Source organism: Pyrus communis, chromosome 16, assembly GCF_963583255.1.
Source record: "Pyrus communis chromosome 16, drPyrComm1.1, whole genome shotgun sequence".
In the NCBI taxonomy this organism is placed as follows: domain Eukaryota; kingdom Viridiplantae; phylum Streptophyta; class Magnoliopsida; order Rosales; family Rosaceae; genus Pyrus; species Pyrus communis.
In genome coordinates, this window is record NC_084818.1 from 1,601,029 (window position 1) to 1,621,454 (window position 20,426).

The following is a 20,426-nucleotide window of genomic DNA, read 5'->3' on the forward strand; positions in this document are numbered from 1 at the left end:
AGAGAAACTTAAGTAGAAGTTTGACCATTTTGGCTAGAAAGCCTTTTTAATTTCCTCTTTTTGGATTAGACATAATAACACTAGTTTGGGAAATGATAGAAGTTAGGGGATTAAATACAAAGCAAATTACAACTCTTCTATTGGGACTTATAGAATTAACTCATAGACCGTTTGTTTGTCTTAATCATACAAGAAATATAAGTTGAAGAGAATATGTGAAAGTAATTTAACAAGTCAGTCTGGTCAGATCACGAGCTTATGTTTAAGGGCAATTTTCCAAGTTTACTTGAGCTGTAATTGTAAGTGTCATATGTATTGTTCCAATATATTAGACAATTTAAGGTGTTGGAATTCATCAGTTGTCCAACATGGTATTAGAGTTTTCTTCGCAAGTGGTCCTGAATTTGATTAATGTATTCATATTCTTCATTTGTGTGTTAATTTGCAAGGTGTTGACTGCGTTACATCTATATGTTTGTTTCTCTCGCTCATAAATTAGTTATTAACATAAAAAATAATTCAAGTTCTTATAAGATCTCCTCCGATGTGGGACGTTTTTAACTTCACATCTTCGCATAAGAGATTTAGAGAGAAACAAGAGGGTTAATTTAAAGATCCCATCATCATCATCATGTTTACTTGGGAGATATGATAATAACATTAACATGGGGATTATACGGATTGGGAAAGTGGACAAAATGAGAGTTGTGTTGGTTCTTGGAGTTTGGCCGCCATTGAGCCAAGTGAACCATTATCCTAAAGACAGGTAAACAAGAACATCAAATTCGACAAATCACCGGGTGGCTTGCTTCGTACTGGTATATACTTTTATTTGTAACGTTGGTGTTTGTTTTCTTATGTGGAACTCATATACTTGCATTTTGTTTATATATATTTGGAACTATATATATTACTAGTTTCCTAAAAGCCTAAAATGAAAATATACTTGTTTGGGATAAGTCAATGTCGAGTGAACTCAACATATATGAGGAGAAATTTTCATGTGTCGAGAACACGGTCCGATACATCAAGTATATCAATACATTGGTAAAAAACATGAAAAAATAATTTTCCAACCAATTATACTACACACTTTGTACACCAGGCAATGTTCCCAAACCACTGAAACGCTCTCATATATGAGATGGAGAGAAAAAGCAAGAGCTCATTAGTTTTGCATCAAGTCCAAGATTCTTGTTTGATCCCTTCAGTAATCTCCCTAATCATGAATATTATGTTAAGCCGGGGTAATGCCCTTGACGCCCTTGATGCAAGTGTTACTGGCTGATCGTACTCCCTATGTCTAACTTTTTTTCATTTTAAAAGTTTTGTTTTAATCAATCTTTTTAGTAACCAGTGATATTTTACTTTAAGTTAGAAAGAAAAAAAAATGTTTCGAATTCATAATGTAGTGACTCTATCTAAAGGTGGAACCATGAAGGGACCACAATGGTTTTAATCCCATCCTGAAATTTTTTTTACGTAGAAAATTTAAGCATTATACTTATGATTTTCAAGGTTTTTCTGCAAGCTCAAGGCCCTAATCCAACATTTTTAGTTTACTTTCCTTCATCGGGTTTGATTTGAGTTTGGTTGCTTCTATGGAGTTCAAGAAATCTATTGCTTGTAAGCTTTGAGGAGAGAGAGAAGAAGAAAGTCAGAGAGGTTTGAGGTTTAGATTTAAAGAAGAGGATAGCAGACCCAAACATCGGTGGTCAGTTGAGATTAGGAAAGCGTTTCAAATTAAAAATTTTGAACCTCTTTTAAACTAAAATTCTAGCTTCGCCATTTACTCTGTTCATTGCTTGTAAGCTTTAAGGAGGGAGAGAGGAATAAAAGTCGACAAGATTTTTTACGTAGCTGGGTATACATTGTTAATTTACCACTTCTTTCAAGAACTGGAGTTGTTATCTGGTGATTTGTGTGATTTAATGTGTGTGCGCGCCATTTGTTTTACTTTGTTTTGTTTTTTGTTCTACAGCGTTACGGTTGGGTCATGTCTTTGGGCCCTTGAAGTCAGGACCAATTAAAAAAATAATAGAAAACCCCACTCATGGAAATTATCTTAGCATTGGAAAACATCACTATTGTACTATTTTTAATTATTTGCTCTTGGCGGAAAAAGTAATGATAAATCTACCACAATTTTATTATATTTATCTTACTTTTTTTATTAAAAGTAAGGTCGTCGATACATATGCGTCTCATCTTTATTATAAAAATGATATTAATAAGTATGAAAACTGGAGTAATAATAGCATTTTTCTGACTATTACAAGACAAAGGATTATAATTAGTTACTCATTCAAAAAATAAAAATGCAATCCATGAGAGCAAGAGTTGGGACAATCCACTGCAGTTTCATTATATGTGACCCAATGTTATTATCTCATTCTGTTTTAGTACCATATAGTAATTTTTCAAAGACCATAACAAATGAAAATAAACACAAACATTTGTTTTTGAGAGAGAAACCATAAAATAAAAGGGAACAAACGAAATTTCATTATGGCAAGAATGAATTGAAGCTCCGAATTTATTGCAAGTATGGCCATAAAAGTTGAGAAAAATTAAATTAAGGGGAAGAAAACCATGTATGCATATCATTTGTTTGGGTATTTAATCCCATCAAAATGTATAAAATAATGGAACAAGATCTATCGTGAAAAGAAGGGCCACTCCGCAGAGTTCGCAGTCCACCACAGTACTCCAGACGACTTCGAACCAGCCAGGGTTTGGTTTGCTTTATTATTGTGTCGGTCGTAATGTGCATGTGTGTTTCTTCTACTGCATCAAACAACTTTGCTCAGACTTTCATGGCCGTGTGGCTTAATTTTAAAGGTACTATCCGTTGAAGCAGTATTAAACTAGTTAAAATTCGAATCAGTATAATAATCTCGTTTAGAAAACCACCACAAGCTTCTCTTTGAAGCAAGAGATGTTGGTCTCTCTCTCTCTCTCTCTCTCTCTCTCTCAACACACATGCAACCAGACAACCAAAGCATTATTAACGGAAAAAACAATCCCGTGATAATTTACTTAATTATTTTCAGCTTTGCAATTACTGTGGTTAGCAAGAGAGACTTTTACGTAACTAGTTGACTGTCATTTTAACGTTTCGATCATTATTATAAAATCATGCCTAAGACTCTCTTCATGTAATTTTGTATTACGATCACGGTAATCCCCTTTACACCCAAATTCTTTTCGTGTTTGAGAGGTATATGAAGATCAACGTTGTAAATTTATACGTAGAAATATAAATGAAGATAAAGAAAAGCTATCCGAATCCTAGCTAGCTTTCCTCACAAAGTTGTCACATGCGTTTCTGGGTTTTAGGGTTACTCAACAAAGGGAAAAATACACTTGAAAATGATCGTACAAATTTATGATCAATCAAGACGTGGAGGCATTGTGTGGAAAGATGTTCAGAGAAGAACACCTGTTTCTTTCTTCTCCGAGAATTACACCTGGACTCCATATATTTGTCCAACCGAGTTTCACCTAGTATCTTACTTTCTTTAGTCTTTACTTTAGCATCTGATGCGTGCATTAAAAGAAACCATTATATTTTCTATAAGTTTCAAGATAGAAACTTAATATTTTCTAAACAAACATGATGCATAGAATCCATTATTTGTAAGTGTTACATTGCTCCGGTGTATACAATTTTCTTCTTCAATCAACTGTACAAAAAGAATAACAAAGTCTTATCTCATTAAGTGGTGACAGCAGTATGAATCTTACAACATCATTGCGTTCGGTTTTGTACAAAGTCTTCAGTTAGTTCTAAGTAACCCATGTCTTTTTTGAGAGTTTCTTTTCAAGTTTTCCTAGGTCAACTTGTAACCTTTTTGCATCGAGTCTCTGTCTTATAATCAAACTTTTTAACCGGAGCATCTGTTGGTCTTCAGTTCACATGTCCAAACCACCTTAACCGATTTTCTCTCATCTTATCTTCAATTACGGCTACTCCTACTTTACTTCAAATATGTACATTGAAACTAAAAATTTTCTCTTTACTTTAGTGTAACTTAAAAAATAATATCGCTTATAATATAAAATGTGTTATGTGAACCATTACACTGAGAGGGCACTACAGAAAATGCAAACAGTAACTCAACCCTAAAATATGTTTTATGATTGTACGTACGTTGCATTTTGTATTCAGTCTCATTCCACTCCAAGTCCAACAATTCCCATTGTCTCTGATAATCTAATTTTCTATATTATTATTAATTACTACTGTTTAGTTGAATATCAAATACAATATCTTCTGGAAAAGGTTTTGGGAAACTCCTCCATTCAGAGATACATTGGCAATGGCCCCAATGGAATGCAGACTTGTCTCGAGACTCGACGACAGTGGGTGACCGGCTCAGCTAGCCAGTGGGGACCCTGCTGACACTGATCACTGTTTAATCACCGGTTCCCGGCGGCGTTTGCGCCTTGACGGTGATCACGGAACTGCCGCGTGTGCTTCCCCATGTGGGGGTGATGTGGCCTCACTTCGGATTATCAACTAAAACTTTAATTTGCACACTTAATTAATTAAGATATAGAAGAACATGATATTTTGCACGATGAAGTTAATTTGTACACTTGAACTTTTTGCTAATTGGGCGTCTGACATTGAAGGAAATGAGGGCCTTTTTTTTTTTTTCGTAACAGAGTGAAATGAGGGATTGTAAAATGAATAATGCAATTGTTTTGTGCCTCAAAGGAAGGGAGTTGGTAGAACATGTTTTAATCTTTTAGTCTCCAATTTTTTGAGAATAAATCTCATACTGGTGGGGTAAGGACTCCTAATTACTTTTAGTCTCCAATTTATTGAAAGAATAAATCTCATATTGCTTTTAGTCTCTAAGTTGTTCCACGTGTGAAGCTCAGGCCACACACACTCTACGTCATTTCATTTGTGTTATTCACGTGTGGCTTGAAAATTTGTCTTTGATGAGAATACGTATTGAGAATGAATCTCACATTGATGGAATGATAACATCGCATTAGCTCATAATTAAGTAAACCAAACTATTCCACATATTATCAATGATTTTACGACGGAATCTCAACTTTTTTCCTATTAACCTTTACTAACAAATGGGTTTGGTTAGAAATTAGAATAACGATTTTTCATTTCCAAAAGCCCAAAAAATTGGGAATATAATTAATTGTATAAAAGGATTTGGTAGAGAACAAATTTTATTGTCCCAAAACATAAGAGACCAAGACTATATAAATACTCTTCTAATTGCACAAACATAAAGACTGATGATTTTTTTTTTCTTTTGTTGAGTTGTCGATAACTGATAAGAAAAAAAATAGAAAATTGGCATATGATCAGTTGATTTAGTAGCATCTGCTATCACTTGAGGTTCGACCAGCACATATGCTAGAACAATGTCTTTACAGTGAATTCAGTACTAAATTGTCACTCGTTATTATGATTTGTTGTAACTAAATTAACGACTCGTTGCAAATCGGTATAAATATCATATCCTTTCTAACTCGGTGGCGTGCATGAGAGAGGGCCTTTTCTAGTGAATATTATTAGTGCGAAATCAGACAATGATTAGTGCTCAATAATCATCTAACCCATCATTAGTATTTTAAGAAGTGATTGGAATTTAGATTATTGATCGACATGTTCTGCTCGATAACTGCTTTGGTTTGCTGCAGCAAGCAGAAGCTTCACAGATGACACGCACCTAACTTCCTCCAAAAAGTCTCTAGTGGAACTGGAAGTCATAGTTTTCTCAGCCTTTTGATCAAGTCTTCAACCCAACGGAGACGAGTCGGGTTTTGTACATGACGTATTGTCTTCCTTAGAAACAAACTACACTAAAAAACCTTCATCTCTTTACATTTTCGGCCATTTTTATAAGATAGTCAATACTTGTAAGATTTAAAATCATCTCGTGATATTTCAAATATGAAATTAGAGTACTTGCAGATGCAAATTTGGTAAGTTTGCTCGAATATTTTGTCCACTCTCTCTTATATTGTATTCAAGTTTGAATCTCTTTCTCTGTATATTCTAAATTTAAGATATCAATTTGTCAATAAACGTAGAAATGACATCTTGCACGTTGGAGACAAAAGACCCCAAGTACATAAAACTCTAATCAGGATTAAATCCGTCAAATAGTAATGAACCAGATTTCCAGGGACCATGCTCACCCCCACTCGTGGGCACGACCCTTTTGCCGGATTTTATTTTATTCTTTGAGTTAGGGTTTGGACTCAGATTCTTGCATGGAGGAAGATCTGACACGTGTAATTTCATGCCAAATCATATTCAAATATGCAACATGGGTCACCATCTCCACTTGATTTTTTTAAGTTTATTAATATTATGGCACCCAAAGTTCAAAGGGGCACATATGCATACATTTATATATCTGTATGTATATATAATATATTTATGGGAAGTTGAACGTTTTAAATTGGTCTTTGCATTCCTAGGCATTGTTCTTTATTTGTGACTTTCTGGAACTTCTTCTGTATCTTTTCTAGAAATGTTGTCTAATTTCGATACAATATTTGAAAATTAAAAAATATATTTGATAACAAATCCTTTTAATTAGAAAAATTAAGACCCCACGACAGAGTAAACGCTCGAGCACCTTATGTTTTTGGCACAATATTTTATATTGTGTCAAGAGAATTGACGTTAAACTGTAAGGTGACAGATACTCCATGAAAAATCACTATAAAAGAGTCCCCTTAATATTTCTCTTACTACATTAATCCATGTTCAGTTACCACTATAATTAGTGGCAGCGTTGATCAAGATTGATCTTAGTTTCCCTGCGAGGTGGTGAGATGATTGTGACCATTGAGGATTTGTGTGGACAATTTTCTGTGTGATTAATGCCTATGCCGATTGGTCTTACTTTCAGCATTCAGCATGCATTGCTGCTTTAATCCTTTTTTCTAACATAAAATAAAATTACTCGAATTTATAGGAGGTGGATTCGAACTAATTAGCCCAACAATTATTTTGCGATACAATCTATATCGATGTAATGAAAGTGAGGGACCAATTACGATGCACAGCCTCATGAAAACCTCCCTTCTTGTAACCCTATTATGAGTGTTCCTCATTGGTTGTCCGCAAATTTCGTTACCAAAATGTGTATCCACAACTTCATTACCAATTGTCTTTACACATTACTAATTTCCACGGTTCTTCATTGTAAACCCTATTGAGAGATACAAAACTATTGTTTCAATGATTTTTTCTTGGGTCCAAAGGGAATGTTTTGTTCCAATGAATTACTCCACCCCAATTAATCTAAATGATGGGTCTCAACTTGAGAGGACAAATCAACAACAAACTATAAAGAAACGGACTGAGATCCTCTTCGGATCTCGGTGTCCGGAGCTTAAGGATGAAGTGATTTGGGTTGTTAAAGACAGATCTAGAACCTTGATTTATGTGAGGTGAGCCAATGGAATGTGCTAATGACTACAAAATCTAATATGAGTGATTTAGATCAACTGGTCTATCGTTTCCGGAGACAAAGATCCGGAGACACATATTTGGAGAGGATCTCGATTCATGACATACACTCTTGACTAACATACATAATCCGATCAGCGTGGTTACTCTTCAATCTTTGGTGGAGAGGATGTGATTTTTTTATTTTGTTATATTGACAATTTACTTTAAGAAGTTCTTATTATCTTTGCAAACTCCAATTTACACAACGGACGGGACGTTATGAATCCACTGCCTCTGTGGATACAGTCCCACAAACCTTATTAGGTCCCAAGGGTTTAAAAATTTTGGTCCAGCCTCACCCAAATCTAGAGATTTTAGATTTGGAGTTCGCTAGTCTAACAACCTCTTAGGCCTTAGCTAGCCTCAACAGAGTAGGAGAGACCCGATATCGAGGTTTCACTCATAAGTAGTACATCAAAGTTACGTGGTTATTGTAGATGTGGGTTAGGTCAACTAAGCAAGACCATATGCATCCCCTTCATGGCCGAGTTCAAATCCTTTACTCAAAACGGCTCTCTCGACCTTTCCCCTTCTGGCTTTTCAGCTTCTCCAAACCCTAGCCGCGGCCAACCCTAATCGTGGCCTGGGTCGGTGGCAGCCTCTTTCCCTTCTCTTGTTCCTAAGGCATGTTTCCTAACCCCCTCTTGGGTGGTACTTGGTTGAGCGATGTCCGAGTGCTGTGAGCAACGTCTCAAGAATAGCACTAATTCCCGATGTGGGACTTGTGTCCCTTGTTTTAATCAGCGAATTCAATTTTGCTTAAGCCCAAGCCCAATACGAATTATTCGGGCTTTTTTAATATCTTATCAATTTCCAAAGGCCCAATTTTATCTAAAAAATACAAATAACGAAAGATCACATTATCCATACAAACAATTAATCAAAGCAACATGTGTTGGCTTTTCTTTTTTCAATTTTGTTTTTTTCACTCGGGAGGACAAGTTATGGAATATTCATTTTGGTCCATTTTTCTTAGGATTCAAGACATTACACAAACTAAAACAACGAGAACGATAAAAGGAGCCTTCCTATGGCACATACCACACGCTCTTTTAGCCCATGGCATATTTCTGGGTCCAGCTCCTGGCTGTCGTCTCGTATTTATTCCTGTCTGTCTTGTACATGTGAGCAATCTCCGGCACCAGTGGATCATCGGGGTTTGGGTCCGTCAACAGAGAACAGATGGAAAGCAACACCTGATGACAAAAAGTAACAACGGTAACTTATATAATGTGAACAGTTAGAGCTTTCACTTTTCAGGGACACGAGACGGTACCTTGGAAATAGTTAGAGCAGGACTCCACTGCTCCTTCAAGATGTCAAGGCAAATGCTTCCGTTGCTATTTATGTTTGGGTGGAATACTTTCGTTCTAAATGCCACCTACAGAATCATCAAGGTATCAGTGATGGAGACAAAAAGAGAGAATCAGAACTCCATGATCATAAAAACTACACAGATTGTTGAACGATGATAATGAAGAATGCAATTACTGAAAACGTGAGGGGTAATGGATGCACTAAGTAGAAATGCTGGTGGTGGTTGAAACTTAGTGGTAGACGAAGAAAACTTAGTGTGTAACTACGAAAAACAGTTCAAAATATGGGTATTCAAAGTAGACGTTGTGCTGAGGGTGGTAAGTTAATATCACAGGATTAATTAAAGTTCGAACCACATCTAAAATCCATCACATCATTGGTTAAAATTTTCAAAGTTTTCCGGGAATAATGGAGAGAAAACAAATCATGTCAACCACTGAAGTTCAAAGATAACACTTCATTGCTAGAATTGGATAGTTAGTAGTACCTTTGGTGGTTTAAAGGGATAATCTGGAGGAAAATGAATAGTAACTAGGAAAACACCACCAGCATATGGACTATCTGCAGGACCCATTATTGTTGCCTGCCAGTGGAACATGTCTTCTGCAACGGGACCTGCAATATCCACAAAGAAAACAGGGGCAAGAAATTAATGGAATAATACAAACTGAAGGAAATGGAGCAGGCTTGCACAGATTGCGTAAACAAGGTCCTAGATCGATAACATAAAAAGATCGTGAAAAAGGACATTATCTGTCCTCAAAACAACTGTTTCCCTATGTAAAAATACATATGTGTATCTTCTGAAGCAACCATGCATAATCATAAAGCGAAAATAGAAGCATATGCAAATGAGATTATATATTGTATTCACTTCCATATGCAGTGCAGGAAGAGTAATAACCATTTTGAATGTGTCTGGTCATGAAGAGCAAACTTCATAATTTAAACCAGCTGGTCGTATGTAAAGCCCCTGACAAGACTGGATAATCCAGCTGCAGACGACGTCATAATCTGAACATCTGACCAGGTAGCCAAGCTGGATCAATAGAATCCATTACAATCTGGAAAGGGTAAAAATATCCAGAAATGATGCGTACAAAATCACTGTTAGCTAGCTAAGCAAGCTCTCTCACAAGATCGCCCAAGAATGGTATGCCAAACCATAGTGCTTGAATGGTACAAGATCGATCGTGAGACGTGAGAACATTAGTCAAATACAGAAAGTTACAGAGTTGATATGAAGAACAAAGCATTAAGCACACATATTCGTGACATGGTCAATTACATTTCCTGTACCACCAAGTTTGCAGATGATGACGGTGTTTGTGTCACTTTTTATGCCACGACACCAACACATGCTTATAATTAAACCCGTTAACACCACACGAGAACAAATCATTACAGGAGGGTGGTTATATGATGAAAAGGGAAAAGGATCATTTCCTGGGGATCCTGGGGATCTTGTGATCGTGGCCGTTCGTGCGGTTAGTTCTTGTTAGGTACTATTTATATTTAATTTTAAATTTTAAATTTTAAATTTCAAATGATTTCTGACCGCACAATGTACGATTTACGGCTACAATGTACGATTTACGGCTACGATCATAGGGATAGGAAAAGGATCCTCGCCGGATCCTTTTCCGATGAAAAGCACCTACTTTTATGACAAACATTCTTCTTTATTTATATAGAAATATACCCACAATTATAATCTCAGCATGGGCGGCACATCGAGACCACGAATTGTGACATGCGTGCTTACATTAATTCTGATCTAATTCACACAAGTTTCGCTTTCCCATACACATTTACAACATATATAAACTACAGAATTCAAATTTTCAGATTATTCATTGCAAAGTGACAACCAAACATCTACGGAGCACCAACGGATCACAATCAGCAGTATCATTAGAGGAAATTGATAAATTAAAGAAGAAATTTCATGCGAGCATCTACACGGATTCAAAAATTGAAAACGGGAAGATGAGATTACCGGCGCTGCAGGACGTAGGAGGATCCTTCTGCAGATCTTTGAGTTCCTTCAAGATCCGCTTGGACGCCATCTTTGAAACCCTGGATAAATCAACACACACAGATCAAAATCCATACACAACCAACAGCTTACACACCTACAAACGCAGCTCAATTCTCTCTCACAATAGAAGAAGAAGAAGAAGAAGAGATCGTATTAGTACCTGATAGGACCAGTTAGAGAGAGCGAAAGAGACGGAGGTGACGACGGCGACGAATCGAATTCGATTGAAGCGGAAGCGGAAACGGAAGAGAAAGGGAAACGCGATTGATTTTTGACGATGGGGGAAACGACTTTTTATAAATGCTTCTGCGGTCCGCCTCCTGGAATCGACCTGTTGTCGTTGATTGGCTTAAAATTCTGTTCCCTCTGTCTGGGTCCCACTTGGCGTTATCTTTACGATAATCGCTCTCTCGGCTCTCCTTCCTTTTCTTTCTCTTTTTCTTCTTTTGGTTCTTGTTTTTGTTTTTTTGGCGCCGAAAGCCATCGTCGAATAATGATTTGTTTATATGTATTTTTAAAATGATTGAAAACGTTATTACAAAAAACATTTTTGAGTTTCAAAAGTATCTAAAATGTTTTTTATAAGAAGCATGTGCTTCACACTTTTAATCATTTTAAAAGCAAATACTTTTAAATGAGACGACGTAGTTTGCCGCTCCCGGTAAAAAGTCCACAGGCGCGTTAGTTGAACGGCGGGAAACGACTTGGTCTTTCTGCGGGCCGCCAATTGTCCCATTGGTTAGAAGTTTTTGACGGAGAGGTCAACCGTACGGGACGGAGACCGATGATTGGATCCGTGGGCGGACCGTCTACTATGTGCGATTAATTTTAAGTAAATTATGTTTGTAATTGCTAGTCCGTAGTATATTAATATTTTTTTTGTTTGTTTTGAACAACAGATAATATCTATATTAAAGAAGATGAGGGAGTGATTTACAATTAACTTGCCATAATAATGTGGTTTAACTTCGTTTTGGACGATAATCAAATTTAAGACCTCTTGCTTACAAGTGAAAAAAAATATTACTAAACTGTAGTATTAAATGATCTGTAGTAAATTAATGTGGATTTATAGCTAAAATAGTTTCGAAATTGGCGGTTTCTAAGTTTGCCCATCGACAATTTGGTCATTCCATAAAAAATTCTATTAAATAAGAGCCAAAATAACAAAAATACTCTCAATTTACTAAACAGCGGACCAAAGTGATTTAATAATGAACAAACACAAGAATCAATTCTATCAATTTTATTGTGATCAAAGTGCAAAGTTATACCAATATTAGCACTATTTCGAATAAAAAGCCTTAAAAATATGTGCCATGTAAATTATCAATATTCTTTTTTTTTTTTGAAAACATTGACATTTTTAGATTAAGGGGAGGGGGAGTTCGACTAAGCCAAATAATGGGCAACCTAATTTGAAATTGAATTCGCCATCTACGAAATTCAAACCTAAGACCTTACACTTTCAAATGAAGAAAAATCTCATCAAACTGTAGTACTGAGTGGCTTACAATTATCAATTAGAATTGAACGTTGTACAAAATTACTACATATTGTCATTACCTTCAACTTGACACCACATTTTGGAGTTAAACTTAATTATCCCAATTTTATCTACTTGATGCCAGTTGTCCTACACGTTACCGCGATCCACCAGAGCGGGAATGGACGGCGATTACGAGGGAAACCACTTGGCCCTCTTGCTCTTGTCTGATAGACGGTAGATTTACGCGTGGGTCCCCCAGTTCCGACGTCCAAGATCGCACACAGTTGCTGAGCTGGTCCCCCAATGCCGACATGTCCATTGTACACCGTTGGCGTAAAGTGGATGATTGATTAGAGATTCGAGAATCCAACTCACCAGCCCGCCCCATTGCTGCACATGGTGCGCAGCGCACACCCGGAGCAAGTTAGCCTTAACCACCACCTGGGCACGCCACCTCGCTCCGCTTCCCTCATCGTCTGATTGTCCTTCGGCAGCTGAAAATGGAGCGATTAAGGGTTCCGAGGCGGGTCCAAGTGGCCGAATTCAAACCCGAGATTCCCAAGTACGATGTGGCGGGCGGAGAAGAGGACCATTCGGAAGCCCTGGACAACGACGACGGAGATGGCAGTGGCGGTATGCGGGCAAGGCCGTCCGACGGCAACGTGACTGAAGATCAGGAGCCGTTCATGGGCGTGAAGGTCCGAAGAAAAGCTTCGTTTCGCAGAGAATACAGAGGCGACTACATCGACGTCCGTTCAAATCCGTACCTGATGAAAATCTTGCAGAAACAAGGTCTTGAATTCTTCCGTTAAATTTTCGATTTTTGCTTTCAATTTTGGTAAATCAAACTTCAGTTGTTTTGAATTAGTTCTCGTTTGTTTTTTGGTATTGAATGGGATGAAGATTTGGGAAATCCAATTCCTGTGTTTGGTTTAGGGTTTAGAAATTGCAATCGCTGCAATAATTTGTTTGAATTCCGTTGGCATTGGATATTGCAGGTGATAAGGAGGTTCTGTTTGCCGATAAAGTGTTGAAATTTACTGCTTCCGGGAAGATGAAGCGGCGCATTTTGATGATCACTGACTTCGCCATCTACATTGTTGACCCGGATGCCGATGCGCTTAAGCGGAGGATAGCTCTTGCAGCTGTGGAGAAGATGTGCTTGAGCGAATTGAGCGATAATTTCTTTGCAATTATCGTTCCTACCGAGTATGATGTGCTGATGGCCAGTACTCGCAAGACGGAAATAGTTACTGTCTTGGTTGAAGCTACTAAGAGTGCTTCTGATTACGAACTTGATGTTTGCTTCGCTAACAGGTAAATGCAAATTTATGCTTCTTATTGTGATTTTTTATTGCCTTTCGTGTTAGACGGATAGTAAGGAAGCTAGAGATTGATTGCATTGTGGATTGGTTATCTTTCGGCCATGTTCTTTTGTAGCTTATGCAGGCATTATCTTCGGTATCTTAGACAAGTTTCTACTAGCACAAGTTTTTCGTTTTTATATTTTGTATCGGGCAATTCCTCGTTGTGTCTGTCACGCCTACAACCAATAGTAGAGAGTCAATAGATTCATTTCTGAGTGCAGCATGTTACCGCGTCCTTACCACTTGTTCGATGCTATGAGATGGGAATATCAGCTTTACTTTGTGAGAGGGGGACGTGGGATATCGCAGATGTGGCGTCTATGTTAGATTGCTTTATTCTGGAAAAAGAAAAAGGAAAGTGTTGCTTGTTTGCACGACTGCTCTTTCTTAGAATCTTCATGATATAAGACAATACCTTAGTGTAATGATCGAAAGCATCATTTTTAGGAGCGTTTTGTTTTCCTTTACGGTTTACTTTTTCAGTGGAGTACCTAATACTCGGCATTACTTGTATATGTTTTGTTATTTTCCAACTATGTTAGCATTGCAGTTGTATATCTTGTAACGGAATGCGTGTTATATACAATTTTTGCAGTTTTGAGTATAATGCAGCGGCAGAAATCGTGAAGGAGGTTCAGTTTGAGGAAGTTGAAGGTCTGGTACCCTTTTGTTTTACGTTTTTGCCACTTCCAATTTTCCCAACTATTCCCTGTTGCTTCGGTAAATGATTACGCTGGATTAGGTGACCCTAAGTCGTTTCGGTTTATATGAATTTCAGGGGGCGTTAGAACAAAAATTTTGAAGAAGTGATTGCAGATTGGATTTGCTGTGTTTCGTAGACTCTGCAAAAGACCCGCTCTGTCCATCGGAAAGATGAATGATTCTTTAGCTATTTCATGGCAAGGTTCTGCTCACCATCAAGTCCAGACCCGTAAGGACAACGTTGTCTCTTGCTCTCATTTCAGTGTGATTCTTATACGAAAGAAAGATACATGTAATTTTTTATAACTTTAAACCAGTTTTATCTGGATGTATGAAACCATTGAATTGACATTGTATGTAGATTCGAGAATCCATCAAAAACTGTTTGCAATTGCAGACATTTGCCTTCAATGCAGGTCGAACCAGCGTTTTTTTACCGTTAACTTTCTTTCAGAACATTGCCATGTATAGCAATGATGCGGTCTCTCGTCCAGATTTCGCTTCAGCTATGAGGATCGGTAAGTTTGAAGTCTGAAATGCGTATAGAGTTGGACATGTAATGTAACCATTTACCCAGAAATTTGACAAAAAGAGCAGGTTATGATTGAATTCGTCAATTAAATAAGTTTACGAACATCATACTCGAACCGATATGATTATCGATGAAATATGAGATTCTCATACAAACTACATCCAAATCCGAATGAATTTCAACTTGACAGAGTTATATCGTAACTAAGAACTAAGAAAGAATCTCACTGGGGTAGAAAGGAAGGTCCTGCTATCTCCGATGGAGGAGTCGGCGTATTTAAGATTGGAGTAGATATTCCTGATGATGGTCGAGTTCCGGTGTTTACTTGACGAATTTCTTCCACCCTTTTCACCAAATCCGGCATATTTGGTCGTTGCTCAGGCATTCTTGCCACACAAGACATTCCTATTTGTAACATCTCTACCATTTCCTCCTCTATGTTTGGATACCTCAAAAGCTCCACGTCAAACACTTCTGCTGTCCATTCCTCTCTGACCACAGAGTTCACCCACCGGACCAAGTGAACAACTTCTTCGCCACCTATTGTGTGTATGGGGCTTTTTCCGGTGAGAAGCTCGAGTAGCAGGACACCGAAACTGTAGACATCAGATGCAGGGGAAGACTTACGGGTGTCTTTCACTTCTGGGGCTCGGTATCCTCCAGTACGCGCTGCTGGTGGGGGCATTGGACCCATCAGTGTTGGCAAACCAACATCGCACACACAACCGTATCCTTGAGAGTTGAGGAAGATGTTGGAGGCCTTTATGTTTCCATGGACAAGTTTCCCACCATTCTGCGTATGGATATGAGCGATGCCTCTTGCTGCACCAATTGCCATTTTCAGTCGAGTCTCCCAGTCGAGTGGAATCCTGCCATCTCCTCTTTTAGCTGCAAGATTAAAGATGCATAAACATCATTAGAACCAATTAAGCAACCTTTTATGAAATAATCTGATCTTGAGTAAAAAAAAAAGTAGAGAGGAGAGCTTATATACCATGTAACAGCGACGAGGCGCTTCCCTGCTCATAGTAATCATAAACAACAAGCTTCTCATCTTTTGAATAGTAATACGCCCTCAGCGCGGCTACATTCTCATGCCTGATACTTCCCACAATCTCTATTTGCTGCTCAAATTCCTTTTTTCCCACACTCACTTCCTTCAACCTCTTCACCACAACAGTAGTTGCATCTTCTAAAGCTGCCTTATATGTTGTCCCAAACGTTCCCTTGCCAAGAACGTCAGCAGACGCCCTCAACAAGTCCTCCAGATCAAATGCAAGATTAGAACCCTCGAAGAACGAAATCCTGTTATTCTTATCATGCTTCCGAGAAAGCCCTTCCTTTGAAAAGAGTTCCTTCTTTGGTTTTTCAACTATCCCATTTTCACCTTTTTTGTTGTAACGGCAAATGATCATCAGAACAGCAATTAAAACAAATCCCAGAACACATCCACCAATCACAATACCTAGCATTGCATGCTTGCCGAGTTTCACTTTCTTCCTCGGTTTAGAATTAGGTGGTTGAACCGGAAGAGCTGGAGGAAGGAACGCAAGAGTGTTGCCTGAAAAGGCCCAACTTGGAAATCTCTGAAGAGATTGAGGCACATTCCCTGAGAGGTTATTGTTAGCCAAATCAAGCTGCTGTAAACTAGGAACATTGAGGTCAGGAATTTCACCCGAAAGCGAATTGTTAGCAAGATTCAGAACTGTGAGGTGAGTCAAACTTGAAATCGAGGAAGGGATATTCCCACTAAATGCATTGTTTGAGAGATTCATGACAGTAAGATTCTTCCAAACCGAAAAATCTAAAGGCAATGGGCCGGAGAAATTGTTGTACTGAAGACAAAGGGAAGACAAGTTTCTGAGTTTGGAAAAATCAGAAGGGAATGGACCTGTCAAGGTATTCGAACTGAGATTTAGAACCTGAAGCGCCGAAAGGCGGCTGAGAGTGCTCGGTGGGATTGGACCATGTAAGGCAGCTCCAGGCAAATGAAGCTCTATAACTCCGGATTGATCTTTGCTACAGACCACGCCGGTCCAGGTTTTGCAAACAGAAGAATTCTCATTCCATTTGATAGAGGTTGAGTGAGAAATGTTGTGAATGAAATCAAACAAGGCTTGCTTATCATCAACTGGGTCCGCAGTGACATGCAAGAAAATTGCCCCAGTAACGAAAACGACCAAAAGCTCTAATCTTTTCTCCATCTTCTCAAGCAATCCAAACACAAACTGCTTCTGAAGTCTTTGATCACAACTACACCATGAATTTGGATTAGAAGAAAATCACAATATCAGAATCAGAAAACCATTAGAAACATTAGTAAAAATGTATATTAGTCCCGATCATATAAGCAGAGCAAAAATTCTAAAATACATCAACGTGTGACAATTTAACGGCTGGATGCACGCTAAAAATCTAAGAGTATTTAACGGGTGGATGTCATCCACTTAAAAGACAATGTATAGAGTCCTAAAGTTGACTTAGGGTTGGTTTGGTATTGCTGTGCTTTGAAAAAAAGCTGGTTCAGCTGTGCTGTGAGAATAAGCAGCTGTGAAATAAAGCAGCAGAGTGTTTGGTAAACTTTTTTGTAAAAGTGCTTTTGGAAAAAAAAACAGTATGATAGCGTTTGGTAAACTTTTATGTAAAACAGCTGTAATTGTGTGAAATAACCAAAACCAAACTTATTTATCATATTTCTTTTTCTCTGTTCCCCGTAACCAAGCTTAATTCTATCCTTTAGATTTTTCACCTTTTCTCTTTTCTTTTACTTTTCTAGAACACTCTCTAGAATCATCTTCATTTTTTTATCCTTCCCGTCCAACTACCTCTCTATCTCTCCCTCTTCACTTTTTCTCTCATCACCAAATTCCATTCTTTTCGCCACTTACTCCCTCATCATCAAATTCCATTTTTTCTCATTCATTCTAAAAAAAACTTCTAGATTTGTCATATGGGTTTTTTGGATTTTTCACAAGCTGAATTTCATATGGGTTTCGGCAGATCGATATTTTTTGTCTTCTGGGTTTTGGCTAGCATCATGGAGTTTGTCTACGATGTCGCAGCGGATGAAGGCGATGGTCGAGTGAAGAGCGAGATTGGGAGTCGAAGAAGCCGAGGATCTGAGTAGAGGAGAAGCGATGCCTTTCGACAACAAGCTCGACGATAAAGCTAGGGGCGACACAAATCTTCAAAGATCTTTGGTAGAGATGAAGCTGGGAGGAGCAAAAAGGGATGATAGAGATGAAGGGAGGGTACGTGTTTGTTCGATAAAGTTCCACACGTTCTTGTATATTGCCATTTTAGTATGCCCGTAAATTTCCTTTTTCTTTTGATGTTTAGATGCGATTGCAGTGCATCTGTTTGTGGGTATTATTATTTTTTCTGGGATTTTTGTGCTTGCTGTGTTTGCATGGCTCTTGGGTTCATCTAACTGATAGGTGGAAAATTTGAGATGAAATGCTTCTGAGTAGGTAGTTTTTCAGGTTGAAAATTTGTAGTTTTTCAGGTTGAAAATTTGTACTTTTTGTGATGTTCATGACTTTTTTGGATTTCAGAGATGAGATTTTGTGGTGATTTATGTTTATGTCGTTCTGTTCGAATCAATAATTTGGATTTAAGGGTAGGATTGCTAGAAACTTTCATTAAAGGTTACTGTTCATCCGTGTTTTGAGGTTTGCGCAGAAGCTGAAAAGCCAGTTTTTCAAAGCTGCCTTTTGCTGCTTCTGTTTTTTGGCTTTTTTTCACCCAAAACTGTGAAAAAAAGCCAAAGCTGGAAGTTTACCAAACACCAAAAACTCTCCCAGCTTTTTTTCATCCCAGCTTTTTTTTAAATCACCTCAACCCCAAACCATACCTTAATTAGCGGCTTTAAATCCCAAATCCTTCAATTTGGAGATCCAGTCAAAAAAGCAGTTCTATCAAGTTTGAAACTTTGCATTAGCCATTAGGATAGTGGTGAAAAGCATAGACTTTCCTAATCCCACCTACTTTGTTAGGCTGCCAAGAAAATCCCACACTAATGACTTTATTAATTCCCATCACTTTCACATAAAATCAACACACAAAAAAACTTACTTTTTGCTTCAGATCACACCACAAACATGGCAAAAACAAACCCAACTCTTGAAATCTCCCCCTCCTTGCTCCCTGCTGCAAAACCCAACTTTCAGAATTGGGTCGTTTGGGAACGCAGGACTAATTGCCGGGGTTTCACAGACGGTCTCACTGGTGCAAATTCGCAAACGGGTGGGGTGCAACGATGGTGGTGGCGAGGCGCTTATGGTGGAGATAGATACTGAGGTGGGGTTTGCTTGGGGGAGCATGGCCACATGCAGAGGGAAGTTAGGAAGCCATGGATAAGATATTCATTGTTTATTGGTGAGAAGAAAAGGAAGAGCCAATGTGGAAAGATTGCTGCTTTATTTTATAGCGTACGAACGGGAAGATGCATGTGGACTGTTGTGGAGAAGACCAAGCGACGAAGAAGACGCTAAATATTATTAGTTAAACAATGGTTGAATAATTTTGTCTAACGCTGGTGGTGCAGTTGGTGTGCTCGAGAATTTGTTTTTCATTTTTAGGCATATTTTGTTTCATTCAGTTTGTGATTGACGTATTTTAGATGTATAAATATATCACTTAAAAAAACTTATCTCGATCGTCATTTAAATATAATATGGATAAAAAAGTATTATTGGCACGTCAGAAATCTCATTTTACACTCTTTATAAATGTATTTTTCTTGCTGAATATAAAAAATTTAAAGCGCAAAATGAGAATTTTGAAGTACGAGTAATAATTCCGTATGGATAAATGTTCATTTGTGTTATAGGGGTGAACGTTTAAACGATCTTTAATTTATTTTATTTTTGCAGAAACAACTTTTTTTTTTAAATGCAGAAATAAATTTTAAATAATAAACAAAGAATAAATAGTTACTATTGTAACATTTATATAAGGCTTGTTAATTGAATTACTCTGTAAAACTGTCATTCGGTTGCAATTTACCCGGTGAATTTGGTTTTTCTCACTTTGCTTCTGAAACTTGTCATTTTCAACTCTTTAGCTCGTTTTAAAATCATTGAAAATGTTTTTGGTGAAATTTTTTTTTGAACCAATCCTTAGTAAAAATGCAAGTCAATTATGGAAAAGCACTTCAAGTGCTTCCTAAAATAAGCACATAACTGATGCTTCTTGCAAAAAACACTTCAAGTGCTTTTAGAACCCAAAAATATTTTCTCTAAAAACGCCTTCAACCATTTTAAAAGTATATCCAAACAAACTAGTCTCACTTCACTTCACTTCATTCTATTAAAGAAACATTAAGTTCAAGGGGTTTTAGACATCTCACATTTTATACACCTGTTTTGTCGTGTCTCCATTCAGCTCTTCAGTTCATTCGACTGGTCTCCTTGGCAAAGCAAATTGTGAAGGAAATAAATGATTATTAGGTTTGAATTTAACGTTTTTTT

At 37.7% G+C, this 20,426-nt stretch overlaps 3 protein-coding genes across 3 annotated transcripts; 1 reads left to right on the forward strand and 2 right to left on the reverse strand.

The window, feature by feature from the left end:
* Window positions 1–8,374: 8,374 nt before the first annotated feature.
* Window positions 8,375–11,157, reverse strand: LOC137720137 (ubiquitin-conjugating enzyme E2 10-like). The gene is made up of 5 exons (XM_068459147.1): window positions 11,026–11,157; window positions 10,824–10,903; window positions 9,312–9,439; window positions 8,784–8,888; window positions 8,375–8,703 (listed from the first exon to the last, which is right to left on the reverse strand). Exons 2-5 carry the CDS (start codon window positions 10,891–10,893, stop codon window positions 8,560–8,562), a joined length of 447 nt encoding a protein of 148 aa, XP_068315248.1. The 5' UTR covers window positions 10,894–10,903; window positions 11,026–11,157; the 3' UTR covers window positions 8,375–8,559.
* Window positions 11,158–12,695: 1,538 nt separating this feature from the next.
* On the forward strand, window positions 12,696–14,834 carry LOC137720449 (uncharacterized). Its single transcript, XM_068459520.1, has 4 exons — window positions 12,696–13,146; window positions 13,353–13,671; window positions 14,317–14,375; window positions 14,500–14,834. Exons 1-4 carry the CDS (start codon window positions 12,855–12,857, stop codon window positions 14,529–14,531), a joined length of 702 nt encoding a protein of 233 aa, XP_068315621.1. The 5' UTR covers window positions 12,696–12,854; the 3' UTR covers window positions 14,532–14,834.
* An 87-nt stretch (window positions 14,835–14,921) lies between these two features.
* LOC137720448 (probable inactive receptor kinase At4g23740) lies at window positions 14,922–19,529 on the reverse strand. The gene is made up of 3 exons (XM_068459519.1): window positions 19,030–19,529; window positions 15,950–17,208; window positions 14,922–15,843 (listed from the first exon to the last, which is right to left on the reverse strand). Exons 2-3 carry the CDS (start codon window positions 17,157–17,159, stop codon window positions 15,179–15,181), a joined length of 1,875 nt encoding a protein of 624 aa, XP_068315620.1. The 5' UTR covers window positions 17,160–17,208; window positions 19,030–19,529; the 3' UTR covers window positions 14,922–15,178.
* Window positions 19,530–20,426: the final 897 nt, after the last annotated feature.

What these genes read in the sequence shown, in the direction of transcription:
- LOC137720137 (XM_068459147.1), bottom strand. Translation starts at nt 10,893, where the DNA reads ATGGCGTCCAAGCGGATCTTGAAGGAACTCAAAGATCTGCAGAAGGAT. An exon ending in ATCCCTTTAAACCACCAAAG is followed by an intron (nt 8,889 to 9,311) that starts GTACTACTAACT and finishes ATGATTCTGTAG; the next exon opens with GTGGCATTTAGAACGAAAGT. An exon ending in CTGCTCTAACTATTTCCAAG is followed by an intron (nt 8,704 to 8,783) that starts GTACCGTCTCGT and finishes TTTTGTCATCAG; the next exon opens with GTGTTGCTTTCCATCTGTTC.
- LOC137720449 (XM_068459520.1), top strand. Translation starts at nt 12,855, where the DNA reads ATGGAGCGATTAAGGGTTCCGAGGCGGGTCCAAGTGGCCGAATTCAAA. An exon ending in GAAAATCTTGCAGAAACAAG is followed by an intron (nt 13,147 to 13,352) that starts GTCTTGAATTCT and finishes TGGATATTGCAG; the next exon opens with GTGATAAGGAGGTTCTGTTT. An exon ending in TCAGTTTGAGGAAGTTGAAG is followed by an intron (nt 14,376 to 14,499) that starts GTCTGGTACCCT and finishes TATGAATTTCAG; the next exon opens with GGGGCGTTAGAACAAAAATT.
- LOC137720448 (XM_068459519.1), bottom strand. Translation starts at nt 17,159, where the DNA reads ATGGAGAAAAGATTAGAGCTTTTGGTCGTTTTCGTTACTGGGGCAATT. An exon ending in CGCCTCGTCGCTGTTACATG is followed by an intron (nt 15,844 to 15,949) that starts GTATATAAGCTC and finishes TTAATCTTGCAG; the next exon opens with CTAAAAGAGGAGATGGCAGG.